General features: G+C 40.5%; 1 protein-coding gene across 1 annotated transcript; it reads left to right on the top strand.

Annotated features, from left to right (window-relative positions):
- The first annotated feature begins 2,748 nt into the window (after window positions 1-2,748).
- On the top strand, window positions 2,749-15,533 carry pah (phenylalanine hydroxylase). The gene is made up of 13 exons (XM_030771634.1): window positions 2,749-2,943; window positions 4,450-4,557; window positions 8,657-8,840; window positions 10,415-10,503; window positions 11,138-11,205; window positions 11,913-12,109; window positions 12,569-12,704; window positions 12,976-13,045; window positions 13,288-13,344; window positions 13,457-13,552; window positions 14,256-14,389; window positions 14,484-14,599; window positions 15,235-15,533. The coding sequence occupies exons 1-13, from the start codon at window positions 2,899-2,901 to the stop codon at window positions 15,276-15,278; spliced, it is 1,344 nt and encodes a 447-aa protein (XP_030627494.1). The 5' UTR covers window positions 2,749-2,898; the 3' UTR covers window positions 15,279-15,533.
- Window positions 15,534-16,289: the final 756 nt, after the last annotated feature.

Genomic DNA, 16,289 nt, shown 5'->3' with positions numbered 1-16,289 from the left:
GAATCCAGAGAACAAAGAGGGGGGCAGGATCGCCACTCGAACGAGGCAAAGGAGGAGAAGAGTAAGTCAAAACATCATTTCCCTAGTAGTTCTTAGACTTTTTCTCCATTTGCTATTTTCAGTGATCTAATTTCTGTTTTCACTGTGTTTTGCATCTGCTCAAGGCCAGAGCTAGTGTTCTTTAAACTGAGGAAGAGGCTGCCATATGGAGGACCACATCAGTAGATATAATTTCTGAAGGGGACGCCGCCATCTTGGATGGAAGGCCAGCGTGGGTCCTCCCGCCTAGCACAGAGTTGTCTGCACTGTGTGGGGTGCTACAGAATGGAGACCACGGAAGCTGGGTTGTTACTGGGAATGCTCAACATTTAGAGTTTCATTTATGCTCCCAAAAGCATTTGTATTATATACTATGATATTACAGTATATTCTGTTCTAATGTATTCTATTCTGTTATATATTGTACATTGATTATATATATATATATATATATATATATAAAAAATTGTCAATTTATATGCCTTATATTATACTGTATTTGCTTTATTTATAATAAAATTTGTGTAATTCATTTTTGTTTGCCAGACTATCTATACAATCTACCTATGAACATAAAACAACACCATCACCAATAATAATAATAATATTAATAATAATAATAATTACAATAATAATAATTATTATTATATAAACCATATGTCTGGGGACCCACAATGGTCCAATGGGGAAGGGTTTTAGAGGAGGGGCAAGACATTGCTCCACCAATCCAAAGAAAGACTTTTGACCAATTGCAGGATACCTGGTGGCCCAAGGTGTGAAGTGCAAATGTTCCCTTCCAAGCACCCCCAAGGGATTATTCACCATGGCAACTAAGGGCTCTAGGCAGACCCCAAAACACGGTACATATTCAGGAGTATTCCATGCCGCGTAACAGAGCTGCAAACTGCCAGATACAGCCGATAATCTGTGGAGTATCCGGGAATATACAGGAGTATTCCACGCCGAATACACCTCTTTTCACGCAGTGTGTGTGAATCCACTGCTTACGCATACTAATAGTTAGCTAGCGAAAATGCCGAGTTAATGTTACTGACAAATCCTTTCAGAAATATTTGTTTTAATCTTGTCAGGGAATCACAGTAATATTTGTAAAGTCAGCAGATTAACGTAGGACCCGGTCCCAATAAGACGAGGGGGGCGGGAATCAAGCGGTGACGATGGTCATCCAGCTGTTTCACATTTCAGACAATGCTATGTAGTAGAAGTAAAATTAACCTAGCCTACAACATTATGACGTGTTTATCCTTTTAAAGCCAATCTGAGTTAACCAAGTGCCTGTTTAACTGAAGCTATACACTGTCTTTTATAGAGGAAGCATTTGGTTCAACTGTGTTTCTATAGGCTTTGTAGCATATTCCACAAGCTTTTTATTCTACAGATTCTACAAGCAAGTCAGGGCATTCAGTAGGTTGTTTCAGAGTCATTAGACTCTGTAAATGCATTGTTGCAACAATAAAACAATGCGATGACATTAAAAAGAAAATGTACTTTTGAATACTTAAGTATTTTTAAAAGAAAGTACTCCAGTACTTTAACTCAAGTAAAAATTGAACTGAACAGCTTTTACTTGTATACTTTGACTCAAGTAATGGAGTTGTTTACTTTGTACACCTCTGCATATATATATATATGTGTGTGTGTGTGTGTGTGTGTGTGTTATTTTTCTATGTTCTTTTATCTGCTCATTTGTAAAGCACTTTGAATTACTTATGTGTGTGAATTGTGCTACATAAATAAGCTTGCCTTGCCTTGCCTAATACACCAAAGCACACGGGACAATATACAGGGCTCCATAGGTTTAATATCTACACTACGCAGCCAAATTATATACAGAAAGCCCTCCTGACCGACTGAGTAGGCCGACAACTACAGCGACATGAATCTCACAGGTAACAAGTCCACCCACCAGTTCAAATGTATCCGATTCCGTTACACTCTTGCACTCGAGTGGGGTAGGAACCTTGATGGAAATGTTCACTGGTACCTCCTAACACGAATGTTTGTTCGTTTAGCCTTTCCTACAGTGTACCGGAGCTTACTGACAAACTCTTTGGCACATTCCTCGCAAAACATCTGTGTGGGAACTTTTCTGAGTGTGTGAATGCCTTGTGAATGTGTTTTATCCTGTTCCATCATTATTTTGACTTATAAATGTCAGCACACTAGTTAATAAGACAAGTTGTTAATTCTTTGTATTTTCTCTTGTCTTACTGAAGGTAGGCTATGTGTTCTCATACAAAAGATTAAACCTATTATGAGCAGCAGATCAGTTTGAAAAGGGCTGAAGACACACTGATTGTTGTAGACCACAACCTATGCGTTCTTTCGGTGGTGGTACGAATAAAAGACTTTAGTGAAGAGTGAAGAATACTTTTCTTTAACACGTCTCAGATCAGTAATACCAATTGTAAACGGCTTACGTTATGTTACAAGATGAATAAATGAAAACATATAAAGTAAAAAAAATAATAAACATAATACTAAGGTGTTTGTCGGTCATGTTACTAACATAATTCTCTTAAATCGTCAGAAATTAGGATAGGGTGTGGGTATTGTTACGATGAATTTGGTACATTTTCAGAATGACTATAAAAGGATGGTGGCGATGGGTGCTTGTCGGACATGCAGTATATCCTCTGGCTAGACCGTCGGACAATCAGATCCAGATGTACCATGACGCCAATTTTACAACAGAACCCGGCGCGTGACAAGTAAATGGGTAGTTCTGGGGGTGTGGTGTCACGTGGATACATTTAAATTACTAGAGTTTGTAGCGAAGTTGCACAAACAAAGTTTAGCAACAACCAGTCCAACAACCAGGGCAGACACATAACGAGGATGGACGCGGCAATTCGCAAAATGAACGGGGACCATAGCACACAGGTGACAAATGAATCTTCTTCTTCTTCTTCTTCTTCTTCTTCTTCTTCTTCTTCTTACTCCTGCTTATTATTATTATTATGATTATTATTATTATTATTATTATTATTATTATTATTCGAAGTATTATTATAAGTAATAGTAGTGGTGGTGTTGTTTGTTGTCGTCGTCGTTATTAACATCAACATCAATAATAGCAACAGAAAAATATTACATATCTGAAAAATTTCAACATTGCAAGATTCATGTAATCCCCCATCAAAATACATTTTATTATTTGAAAGTTGATTTCATGTTAGTATATTATAGTGTTCATGGCTGCACAGTTAGTTGACGCTGCTTTTTGCCTTTTTGTTGTCGAACTCACTGGAAAATTCTTTCGAGTCAGCAAAATGTTACAGCGGTAGAGAGCGCGTTTTAGAAAAAAGGATTACTCCCACTGTAAACGTTGTGTTTGTTAAATAGTAATCCTACTTTAAAATCGGAATTGTGAAATTTTAGATAAATGAACAGATGTTTGCTAAGACCTTTGCAATGTTACTCAATATTTGATCTTCGTTGCTAGTTATTGTTTAGCACATTCAGATTTTATCACATACCAACCAGTGAGGTGTAAATATGTAGCACATATTTTGCAATCTTGAAGTACTAGATGAGTGATGAGTGAATCTACTTAAACTATGCTACACTGCACTTTTCATGAATTTCTCTGGGGCAGAAGTCAAAGGCAACAGGTTAAGGATTTTAACTAATGCAGTATTAAGGAATTGGATTATAGGAATTTAAGAACACAGGAATGTGAATATGCTGATAGTCATGAGTTAAAAGCACCCGCCCTCAAACACACACAGTTATCCATACTTACATATGCTCACATAAACACATATGTTAACTTGTGTATATTTGGCAAAGTATTTGCCACAGTAACTGAGCATGGCTAAAATGCTGCTATACCTATATAATTAATAGAGAGGATGTCTAAACATACACACAATACACAACACACACACACACACACACACAGACACAGACTTTTTTTCACAGCCTCTCATGTTCAGGTTCACTTCAGGCTTATGGGTCATATGAGGCATCTAAATGGAGAGAGCGAGAGAAAGAGAGAGAGAGAGAGAGAGAGAGAGAGAGAGAAAGAGAGAGAGAGAAAGCGGGAGAGAGAGAGAGCAACAAGTGTTTTCAGAGAGGTCAGAGAGGTGTGTGTGTGTGTGTGTGTGTGTGTGTGTGTGTGTGTGTGTATGTGTGTGTGCGTGAATACTTGTGCTTAAGTTTAAGACAGATGGCCAAACCAGTACATTAATTTTAAAAGAGCATGAAGTTGATGAAGTTGTACTGCATAATCTACACATCACACATGCGCACATGCACACTCAGTCTGAACCAACAAATAGGAATAGAGCTCAAAGGTGAAGATAAAAAGCCCGTCTCTCCTAATCTCTCTTTCCCTCTGTGTGTGTATGTGTGTGTGCGTGTGTGTGTGTGTGTGTGTGTGTGTAGGGTTCCATGTACCTGGAGGAGAAGACCTATAAGACTGGTGTGCTGTCCTGTATCTTTTCTCTGAAGGAGGAGGTCGGGGCTCTGGCCAGGGCTCTTAGACTGTTTGAGGTAAGTGCTCGTAATCTTTAAAAAGAACAAATGTCTAACTTCTCATTCTTTCCATCTCATTCAGTAAGGGTTGGCTGAACTAACGAAAAACAGCATGTTTACAAATTGTGTTCACCCTTTCACATATACACACACACAAATATATTGATCCATTGCCAGAAGTCAAGGACAGCACAGAGGTCAATCTGATAGTTTTACAAAACTCTAGTCATCGCAGTCAGTCCAGAAATATGTAGAGGTGTGCCAGCATCAAAGTGTCATTTAATGTTCTCTGCCATTCAATGATATCCAATCAGCAGGACATAAAAAATAAGTACAACAAAATGAGAAAACAGAAATATTAAGTGCGTATAACCACAAACAGGTGTCTCATCTATAAACATTACATCATATTTAAGACTCTTCCCTATTGGCTTATAAGGTTGTATGCTGATGGCTGAATTCATGTATTTGGTTCACAGGTCAGCATTTGGTCTACTCTGTTACTGAAAAAGGGATATGAACTAATAGTTTTCAAGTTCCTTCTTGTGATTCATCATGACCACAGGCAATCATGTTATGTAAACCTCTATCACTGAAAACGTTTCCTCACAAAACAGTAGAGTGAGTACTATCCAAGTACAAAGACTGCCTTTCTATTCTTCTGACTTTATTGCCCATGTTGTAAACATAATTTAAAACTGGAGAGCTGGTTGTCTGGGTTTCCCTTAGCACTCTCAGAAGGATTTATAGTCTACAGGGCATTACGGCAGCACTGTTAACCAACACACTATCCTTCAGTGCCTTAACTGGAGTTTGTCAGTCACAGTGACAACTTTAAAACAGATCAGGAGAGCTTCCCACCAAGTGTCTGCTCTCTTCTTTTGAACCATGTCAAATATCTCACAGGACTTGACCTACCCCACACAGAGCAGACAACTCTCAGCTGCTCTACAGATGTGAAATGTCACTCTCTTGGTGTCTCCTCACCAGACATGCAGTGTATGACTTTAACTGCTCTGAATGTAACTAGGCAACAGGCAGCCAGATCACGTGACCAAGGTTAAGCTGAGTGGTGACAATGCTGAGAGGAATCTCGCTTTTTGGTAGACTGTATTTTGACTCTTCATATTGAAATATTCCATGGGTGTAATCAACAGTTCATCTATGCTGGCCTTTGTTAGCCCAGACCTGACAACATAATTTGGTGATATTTGAATAGAATGTAAAGTATAAGCCACTGAATCCTTAGAAGTGTGAGAGTTAGCCCTCAGTTCACTTCACGGCTCTAGGCACAAGTGTAAAACTTGAGTTAGCCAAGGCTAAGTGATATAACGTAGATGTAGCTTTTGAAATTTCTAGGTGAAGTGTCCAGAATTCAAGATGTTTTAGGCATTTAGATTTGTGTGTGTGTGTGTGTGTGTGTGTGTGTGTATGTGTGTGTGTGTGTGTGTGCGTGTGCACGTGCGCGCGTGTGTGTGTGTGTGTGTGTGTGTGTATGAGAGCAAGAGAGAGAGAGAGAGAAAAGAGAGAAAATTTCAACCCCCCAACCCCCCATCTGGTTGTGTATCACTCAGAGGGATTACAGTATCCAGTCTCTATGTCAACATGGCAGTGTTAAAGTGTTGCTCTGATAGGACTGGATTTAATTCATGGTTATGTATGGATATGACATTAAATTTGTGTGAATTTATGTGATTCACATGACTAATGTGCTGTAGTTCCACATGTTGACTTGACCCCTTGCATGAAAAGCATAGAGCGTGGATTGGTCAACTTTGGATTGATCTGTTTCTCAAAGGCTCAAAAGCAAACACTTAAGTCATCCTTGCCCTTTGATCCACATCCTTCTGTTTGTGTTATAAACATTTGGAAGGATACTGTCCATCAGCTCAGTGACCACTGGCCTCACTGCACGCACACATATACAGGTGTGCTTCTGCAGTCAAAAGCAATCATTTTGAATCATCTCCAAAAAAGTTTCCCAAGTTGTACCAAAGTGCAGGACAGCTGAGTTTTATTTGTTGTTGACTCTTTAGTGTACGTGCCATTTGGCATGATGCTTTGATCCGTGAGACTGGCAAAGACAACATGGCTTCACATTTATTCAGTGTAACGCTGTGTCTGTGTCATTTTTCAGGTGTTTTTTTATGGTGACCTGAAAGATAATTCCCATTTCCAGTAACAAGGGCCCACAGCATTGCACATTTTTCTTCCATTGTAACATTAACGATAATTAGACCTATTAACGACATATCAGGGCTTGTGTGCTGGTCCAAGGCTAGCAAAATAATGGGCCATTTGGGACTGGAGTTGTGAAACACTGATTAAATAAGCTGAATTACTCAGTGTTCCAGCACTGCCCAGTTTCTGAGAGATCATTTGGAGTCATATAGTAGACAAAGCATAAAGCTTTGCGCTAAACAATGTTGCGTGCCTTAAACAGATCAATATTGAGAATGTGCCAAGTGCTCCCCCAGTACTGTGGTAGACATGAAAGAGAGGTACTGGGCCTATGGGCTGCCGTTGCCCTGCTCCACCCCCTACTCCACCCCACACCCTCCTACTAAACTTGTACTCCATCCTTCCAATATCCATCCACAAAATACCAACACCCCTTCCCCATCCCTCTACTACCCCTTTCCAGAACACAAACATCCCAGCCCCCCTTTCTCTCGTCCTTTCCTTCACACAACTAACACTTATTATCAAACCCCTCTCTTGGATCCAAACCATGAAAGGTGGTCTGGACATTAGCTTACCTAGCTGATCATAAATCTGAAGGGTTACAACTCTTCTAGATGAATGTAATCTAACACCTGCAGACTAAAACCATTTTAATCAACCATACTTTCTCTCAGAATTACTAATAGATAACTTACATTACTAATAGACTAGTTACTTTTCAAGCTACTAACTACTGTTTGGAAGCTCCTGGTGACCATTATCCGGCAAGTATTCCTGAACAATGAAGAGATAAGGACAAAATCCATTGGTGTTTACTATTATTTAGTCTTGGTAGCTAAGCCCAGAGAAGCACGACATCACAGATGAAAAAGAACCCAAGCTGAACTCCTTGACACCACATGGCAAAATCATTCTGACAAAATAATTCTTCACGTGGACATACCAAACATACAGCAGGTGTGAGTTTCAGACTGTATTGTTATGTGTGAAAAGAGGGATGCAGTCTCATATGGGCCCAATACCTGAGGTATGAGTGAGGGAATAGGTTCCAGATGGAAAGAGAAAGAATGAAAAAGAAAGCACAAGGGGGGCGAGAGAGAGAGAGAGAGACAGGGAAGGGGAGTAGTGAGAGCACTATAAAAGTGGATACGCCTCTTTGGCAAGCCTATGGCAGAGAGCAATGCATATCCTCCCTCTAACTGAGAAAAAAAAAGTAAATCAGTAAAAAACATCTTTTTCTAAAGAACGGTAAATTACAGCCATATTGTCACCACAGTTCCATCCTCCAATGATTGTGGCCACACGTGTCCTCAAAGGGAAAAAAAAAAATAAAGAAAAAAAGAATAGCACAGCATGAAGCCTTATGCTCTGTGCAGCTTTGGAAAAAGAGAATTTTGGAGTAAACCAGCTACAGACATGCATACGCACATACACACAGATACACACACACACATACAGTCCTGGCACACTGTTCTGTATGAGTAGAACCCCAGGGAGTCATAACGTGTCATATGGAGAAATTGCATGGTTGAAGTTATTGAGAAAATGGTGAGGGTTTAGACTTGCTCCATAACTTTTACTACCATACCCACAAAATTTCAGCTGGGAAACTGTTTTCTTTCAACTGCCCAAAGGCAAAATTCAGAGTTTCTTCTGTGACTACCATTTCCTGGGTGGAACTTGTCTGACCTCTAGTGGTGAATTTGAAATAATTCCAGAACAACCCTGCTGTCTCTAAATCAGCTTTTTATTGTTCACTCAAGCATTAATACAAAGGATTGTTTTAGTATTGCATGATGTCTGAACAAATGAAATGGAGCAACAAATACAGACCGTGACTACTTTGTGATTACATTGTTAGGCTGCCCTTAAGACACCAGTGGTTCCAGTCCTTTTTTGTGTGTGTGTGTTTTGTTTTGTCTCTGACTTACAGGAGAAGGGTATTAATCTAACCCATATCGAGTCTCGTCCATCACGGAAGAACAGTCAGGAGTACGAGTTTTTCATCAGCGTGGACACAGCCTGCTCCCAGGCCCTGGACGAAGTCATTGACGGCCTCCGTACACAGATCAGTGGCCACGTGCATGAGCTGTCACGCAATAAGCAGGGAGATACAGGTGAGAGTGAGTGTGAAGGTGTGTGTGTGTGTGTGTCTGTGTATATAACTGTTTGAAACAAATGCGTGTCAGACTTTATGTCACACTAGTGTAATTTAGAATGTAATTTGGATATTTAGATTTATTGCAGTGTTAAACATCGTCACCTGATTGTAACATCAGTGATAACAACATCAACAGTAACAACAAAACCAGTGTGACAGCTGATCAGCTGTACTTGTTCTTTTTGTTAAAATGTAGAATGAGGGAGAGAGAGAGAGAGAGAGTAAATGTTGTGGTGGAGATTAATTTCCACGTGCTTGGCCTACCATTTGTTGTTTCCAGGTGGACATTAGTTTATTTAGCGAGAACACACAGATCTAAAGATGAGCAGAGTGTCACCAGACTCCTGCCAATGTCTGTGCTCCAGGCTTCAGATCATTGCTCAACACATTACCTCACACATAAGCACACACACAACACACAATACTCTCTCATGTGTTCAGTTACACTGCTCCTCGTTATTAAGACAGACATGCTCTTTAGCAAAGCCTAGCTAGAGTCTCTTTGTTCCTTATGCCTGAGGCTGGACCACACGGGTCATGGACATACCAATGGCTAGACCCATTACATCTCAGGCCACTATTAATCAAGACAGTCCTCCAGCTCTGGTCAATTGGTTCAGTCATACTGGACCACCTCCTATTTCCTCTTTACAAAACTCATTCAGCTCAGTCGTCTCATTCATCAAAATTAGCATTCTGCTCCAGTTCAGGGCCGGCATTCATAATATTAAAGTTAGCAAGATGCTCCTGAAGTTAGCATGCTATGGCTCTCATAGTTTGCTTGTTAGCCTGCTGTGACTCTCACACAGCTAAATCTCTTAAATAGCTATAACTAATATTCTCAAATTACTCTGCTAGACCCACTTTGTACATTTGCTTTGGAATAACTCTTGCCTTAAGTGATCAGTATTATTTGATTATACATACATATCTTTCAAAGGAAATTACTCATGATAACATATGGCGACAAGTGACCCCTAAAAGACGCCAGCTGCTAAATTTTATTTGGATGAGGCAAACCCACACCTTCTCTAACAATGCAGGTCTGCGACATCCTTGACTGACAGCTAGAGGAGACTGTTTTTCACACAACGGGTCTACATAGACAGCTAACTGTTGGTGCCCACAGCAGAAGTAATGATTTGGTGATTGACCCTTGCCAGTGCAAAGGACATTAGAAACGTGACTAATTGCCTTCTAATTCATTTGCCCTTTCAAAAATGTGACTACAGTGCATATGACAGAGTTGTATTTCTTTCTTTTATGGTTCTACAGCTTCTTCATTTATGTAATAATATGTACTCTCATTTACATATTCATAGATACTTAAATTACAGAAGAGTTACACTATACCATATAGTGTCACATAGTGATATCAGAACTGTATATTAACAATGAAAAACTACAGAAGATTTATGTTATATTAATACATAGTGTAGGCACTGGAATAGCTTCTTACGGTGGTGAATGACAAGTCCATGGAAAACTGCATCCTGATTTGTTCCTCTTCTTTTGTGTCTTTTTCTGTAGTTCCCTGGTTCCCAAATCATATCCAGGACTTGGACCGATTTGCTAACCAAATTCTGAGCTATGGTTCTGAACTGGACGCTGACCATCCTGTAAGGCTTATGTGTATAGTGTGTATGTTTGTGTGGGGGAAACAACTGGGACCAGAAAGTTTGTGTTTTTTGTTTTGTGTGCATGTGTAGATGAAAATTGATGAAAGCCGAAAATCTGTCTGCACCGATCTCTTGCTTTATATGAGTGTGTGTTTGTGTGTGAGTTTGTAAGAGCAATACAAGATGTGTCTATGAGTTTGTATGCGTGTGCCTGTATGTGTGTGTGTGTGTGTGTGTGTGTGTGTGTGTGTGTGTGTGACGGTGTGTTCGCGTCTAGTTTTTCTCATGCGTTAAAAAACTGACCGCAGGATGACAGGGTCCTATTCCACTCTGCTATTCTAATGAAAACAGCCTGGGCCTTCAAATTGATGTCATTGCTTTAATTGAGTCCCTATAATTATAAATAATTGCTCTCTTTCCAGTCGCAATTAAACTGAAATGTATTCATCATAAGCAGCAAACACTCTACAAAGGCTTCATTTGAATATGTCTTTCAGTGAGACGGAGTGGGGATGTGTAATACTGTTTATCCTTGGAGCCTTCAGGGATCAGGCCAGGCCGGTGATTTCCGGTCATGCCGCCTCTTTGACACAAAACGTTGACTTCGCTTTCTCTCTCTTGCCTCTCATCACAGGGCTTCACAGATCCTGTCTACAGAGCACGCAGGAAGGAATTTGCTGACATCGCCTACAACTACCGACAGTAAATACTGATCAAAAGCAGCCCTCCTCTGTTTTTCTCACTCTTTCTCTCTCTCTCTCTCTGTTTCTCTCTCTCTCTCTCTCCCCCTCTCTCACTCTCTCACTCTCTCTGTCCCTCTCCCGCTCTCATTCTCTCCTACATTGCCATAGAGGAGAAGAGATGAACTCCTCCTCCTGCTCTGTCTCGCCTCTTTTTTATGTTGTGCCTTTTATGGAAAATTGCCCTGACAAACAAAAGAGGGTAAATTAGAGGGGACGGAGTGGGCCTCAGCTTTGTCATCGTAATTGCATTGCATTATTCACACACACTACAAAGGGCGTAAGAGCTCAATGCAACACCCACTGAGCCAGCATCGCATTTCCATAGCAGCAGGACCTTCACACACACGGCCAGAATAATGAAGACACCCCTCCCTCCCTTTACTAAATCTGTGTGTGTGCGTGTGTGTGTGTGTGTGTGTGTGTGTGTGTGTGTGTGTGTGTACGCGTGTGCATGTGTGCATGTGCGGTTTTGTGGTTGTGTAATGTATGGTGTTTTTTGTAATATTTCAGGGATAGAAGATAATATTTCTACATGGATTGAATTTAAATTTAGTGTGTGTGTGTGTATGTGTGTGTGGTGTGTGTGTGTGTGTGTGTGTGTGTGTGTGTGTGTGGACAGGCGTTAAAAACTTGTACAGGGTAACTTTGTGCGTCTGTGTATCCCAGTGGTCAGGTCATCCCTTATGTGGATTACACAGCTGAGGAGAAGGCTACATGGGGTACTGTATTTAAGGAGCTAAAGACACTGTACCCCACTCACGCCTGCCGTGAACACAACCGTGTCTTCCCGCTGCTGGAGAAATACTGTGGCTACCGGGAGGACAACATTCCCCAGCTGGAGGACATCTCTCGCTACCTACAGGGTACACTCAGACCCTGAGTCTGTCACTCAACTCATGAAGCCGGATGTAGAATATTCACAATGATCACACTTAATGTCTAGTGCTAGTTCCTGAGAAAACAGATGGCCAATAAACTGACATTTTGGTCCATCTTCAGTCTGTGTTTTTAGTCTATCTTTGTTATAGTAGGACCACTGAAAGTCAGTTATAAAATAACACTATTGCTGGATAGCACCTGGCTCAGGTATAACGTCCACCTATGTGACTTTCAGCGATGGGTTGTTTTGTGCTCTCTCACCATAGCCTCTGTTCACAGTGTTTATACTGGCCATTACTGTTACATGGTCATTCATGCAAAACACATATTCTGAGTCATGCTGTTTAGAATGAGGCATTTGTTTCATTTTGGGACTTCCTATCAGTCATACACATCTCAAACACACAGACACACACTCACCAGCTCTCCCCTGTGCCCGCCAGCATGCACTGGTTTCCGACTGCGTCCTGTTGCCGGACTGTTGTCCTCTCGAGACTTCCTTGCTGGTCTAGCATTCCGAGTGTTCCACTCCACTCAGTATATTCGTCATGGATCCAAACCTATGTATACACCTGAGCCGTAAGTAAAACATACAGACACATACAAACTCTACATGTACATCATATAGCAACTTCTTTTACAGTTCTCTGAAACTCATCTTCAGTAAGCTCAATATTTTTCAGTGAGCAAAATTAGACAGAAGTTGCTATAAGCAATTTGATTCTGCCAAAGATATTTCCTGTAGATACAGGAAACAGTCACAGTGTCATGTCAATGAGGCTTTGAAGCAGAACAGAGAATCAAAGCAGTGATACAGACAAAGCGATTTTCATCATACTCCTCTCTACAGGGATATCTGCCATGAACTGCTGGGACATGTCCCTCTGTTTGCTGACCCAAGTTTTGCCCAGTTTTCACAGGTAGGTAGGAGTTATATTTGTTTTCTCGTTTCTTTTATACGGCGCTATCAGTCTTTTATCATACATATACATATATTAACAGCCACTGAACAGAGAGAACTGCTCTCTAGATGTTCTTAAGTGTTTCCATGGTACTGCAGTGACAGAGAATGTCCTGATGACTCATCATATGCAAAGTGTGTTAGAGGGTGTATGATAGTTCATAATGTGTGACTGTACCTTTTTTTTTTTAACCTGTGTAGGAAATTGGACTGGCCTCTCTGGGAGCTCCAGATGAATTCATTGAAAAACTTGCAACAGTGAGTGACAGGAAACACACAGAACCTGAAGAATGTGTAACACACTCTAGACTAGGGACTATGTCTAATCCTGGTGCTCTGCCTGTGTTGTTTGCTTATTTGTTTTCTGTAGGTTTACTGGTTTACTGTGGAGTTTGGGCTCTGTAAGCAAGGCTCTGAGATTAAGGCTTATGGAGCAGGACTGCTCTCATCCTTTGGCGAGCTTCAAGTGAGTGTGTGTGTGTGTGTGTGTGCGCGCGCGTGTATGTGTGTGTGTGAGCGTGCGTGTGTCTGTGTGTGTGTGTGTGTGTGTGTGTGTGTGTGTGTTTGCACATGCTTTTACTTTGTTCATGAGTGTGCATGTTTTTTTCAGTATGGTTATTTATATTTGTAGATACTGTGTATTTCTGCTGGTCTACATGCCGTGTGTTATGTGAACAGTCTAAAAATACTCATCTGTCTCCATTCTAGCCTTGGTCATTAGGGCGGCCCTGCAGTGGCCCTCTGTCTTAGGGGATTTGCAGAGTGTTGCGACAGTGGGTTAGTGGCCCAGGCTGAGCTCCTCGTTTAATGTGTCAGTGGGGGAGTGGGGAACAGCAAAGCTAGGGGAGTGGGTTACTGGTTCACTGGGGAAGTGGGGGCATAGGATCTACATACTGGCACACATCACATTATCCCAGGCACAGTTACATCATGCACAGTGCCGTGCAGGGAAGTGCAGCTTACTAAACACAGTCAAAAGACAGCCGCATGTGGGGGCACTCTCAGCACAACTCTTCCGTACGTCCTGTTTACTGTATGGCATCATGGGAGTCACCCTGGGACTGAACGCTGCTCTATGAATGGGGGGAATGTACACGCTGTGATTACATAAATTGTCATTCTAAAATCTTCACTGAATGGACCGGTTTTGTTTTTTTGTTTGTGTCCAGTATTGCTTGACTGACAAGCCAAAGGTACTTCCTTTTGACCCAGAGAAAACCAGTGCACAGAAGTACCCAATCACAGAATTCCAGCCTGTTTATTTTGTTGCTGAGAGCTTTGAGGACGCCAAGGAGAAAGTCCGGTAGGGCTTTTCAGTCCGGGTTTTCATGGTAGTTCTGTTTATATGAGTTCCCTGGCATACTGCTGACATGTGCTCATTTCTTTGCCTTCCACAGGAAATTTGCCGCCACCATCCCACGGCCATTCTCTGTGCGTTATAATGCTTATACACAGAGCATTGAAGTGCTGGACAACACACAGCAGCTGAGAAACCTGGCTGATAGTATCGGTGGTGCGTTTTTCTCTCTGTCTCTCTCTCTCTCTCTCTCGCTCTCTCTCTCTCTCTCTCTCTCCCTCTCCCCTCTCTCTGTTTATCTATCTATCTATCTATCTATCTATCTATCTATCTATCTATCTGTCTATCTGTCTATCTATCTATCTATCTATCTATCTATCTTTCTATCTATCTATCTATCTATCTCTTTCTCACTCACTCATTCACTCACCAGGAGAGAGAGAGAGAGAGAGAGAGAGAGAGAGAGAAATTGAGCAATATGACTTTTCTAGGGGCAAAAATCATAAAATACAGGGAAGATAATAAAATGTAACACAAGTAGCGGTTGCCATAGACCAAACCAATTCAAAAGCTACATAATAGTCTTCATTAGCCATTCATAAAACGCCTTTGCTTCTGCCCTGTTTTATGGATTTGAAAGTAGGCTTTCATCTCAGGCTTGTGTCGATCATGATCTCACGATCTTGGACTCAACTTATCAGTTTATGCAAAATGAGTGTGACAGTCCTTTACCCAGACAGGGTACCCCAGATACCCAGACAGTCTGATAAATTAGCTAACTGTTTCGGAATAGGTATTTCTTAGAATTCAGTCTTTTAATCGTTAATCAATCGGTTTTGCTTGTGTTGCAGGTGAGATCAGTATCCTGTGCAGTGCTCTCAGGAAGATGGAATGAGACCACAATGTGCACAAGCCAACGGATGATGGTTATTCAAATGTTTAAGACATGTATCTCGTGAAAATATTCATTTAAACTGCAGTCATATACTCTCTTTAATGTTCATGTGTCTTGTAACGCGTGCCGTTACAATAACTGAAACATTGTAGTGAAATAAGTGAATTTGTATGTTTGGTATAAATAGGAGTCTATGTGTAGAAAAGAGGAAAAAATTAATGATTCAATAGTGTGACATTAAATTCACTTACGGTAGGTCGACTGAGAAACCTAATGTAAAATAGATGTCCTGAATGACATGGACATGCTTTTGGGAAAGAAAGAAAGAAAGAAACAAACAAACAAACAAACAAATAAAGGAACAAAGAAAGAAAGAAAGAAAGAAAGAAAGAAAGAAAGAAAGAAAGAACTTAACTACTTTATAGAAATGTAAAGTGGGCGTAGTTAAAACAAAATATCAAATTCTCCAATCAAATAACTGGCATTTTATTGCTCTCACATCAGTATTGACAATTCACCAGTAAACATTTCAAACAGAGTTTAAGCAGTAAAGGTACCATCAGCAAGGAAAGGCTGTTCGGGACATGTCCTGCACCAAAAAAGACGACGGGGATTTGTTTACCCTGATCGTCGTGATTGTTGTGACATAACGCACAATCTTGCCGGTTGTTAACGTCTCAAGATTTTATATATATATATATATATATAAATATATATATAAATATATATATATAAATAACAAAAGAAAACGTTATCTCGGTGTTGCCGCTGCATCTTGTCCATTATTACTTAATAACTGTTATTTGCTCAAAACAACTGAAATAATTTGAATGAGTGGAGTGGTTTTAATCGCATCTCATGCTCAACTGTGCACTCTGTCCGCAAAGGAGAGTGTGATTTCATTTAGATACAAAGATATGATACGAAAAAATGTGAATACAATATTACAATACACTTTAAATATGTTTGTACTGAGTCTTGCATGTTTGTTTTGCTGATCATATTGTAAAC

The sequence above is a fragment of the Chanos chanos genome, chromosome 1 (assembly GCF_902362185.1).
Source record: "Chanos chanos chromosome 1, fChaCha1.1, whole genome shotgun sequence".
Lineage (NCBI taxonomy): Eukaryota > Metazoa > Chordata > Actinopteri > Gonorynchiformes > Chanidae > Chanos > Chanos chanos.
The sequence above is the reverse complement of the archived record's forward strand: the minus strand, read 5'-3'. Positions and strand labels throughout refer to the sequence as shown.

Bases quoted from the DNA above. Each gene is read 5' to 3' on its own strand.
- pah (XM_030771634.1), top strand. From the start codon at position 2,899: ATGGACGCGGCAATTCGCAAAATGAACGGGGACCATAGCACACAG. The intron at 11,206-11,912 runs GTAAATACTGAT...TGTGTATCCCAG, and splicing joins ATCGCCTACAACTACCGACA to TGGTCAGGTCATCCCTTATG. The intron at 13,553-14,255 runs GTGAGTGTGTGT...GTTTGTGTCCAG, and splicing joins CATCCTTTGGCGAGCTTCAA to TATTGCTTGACTGACAAGCC.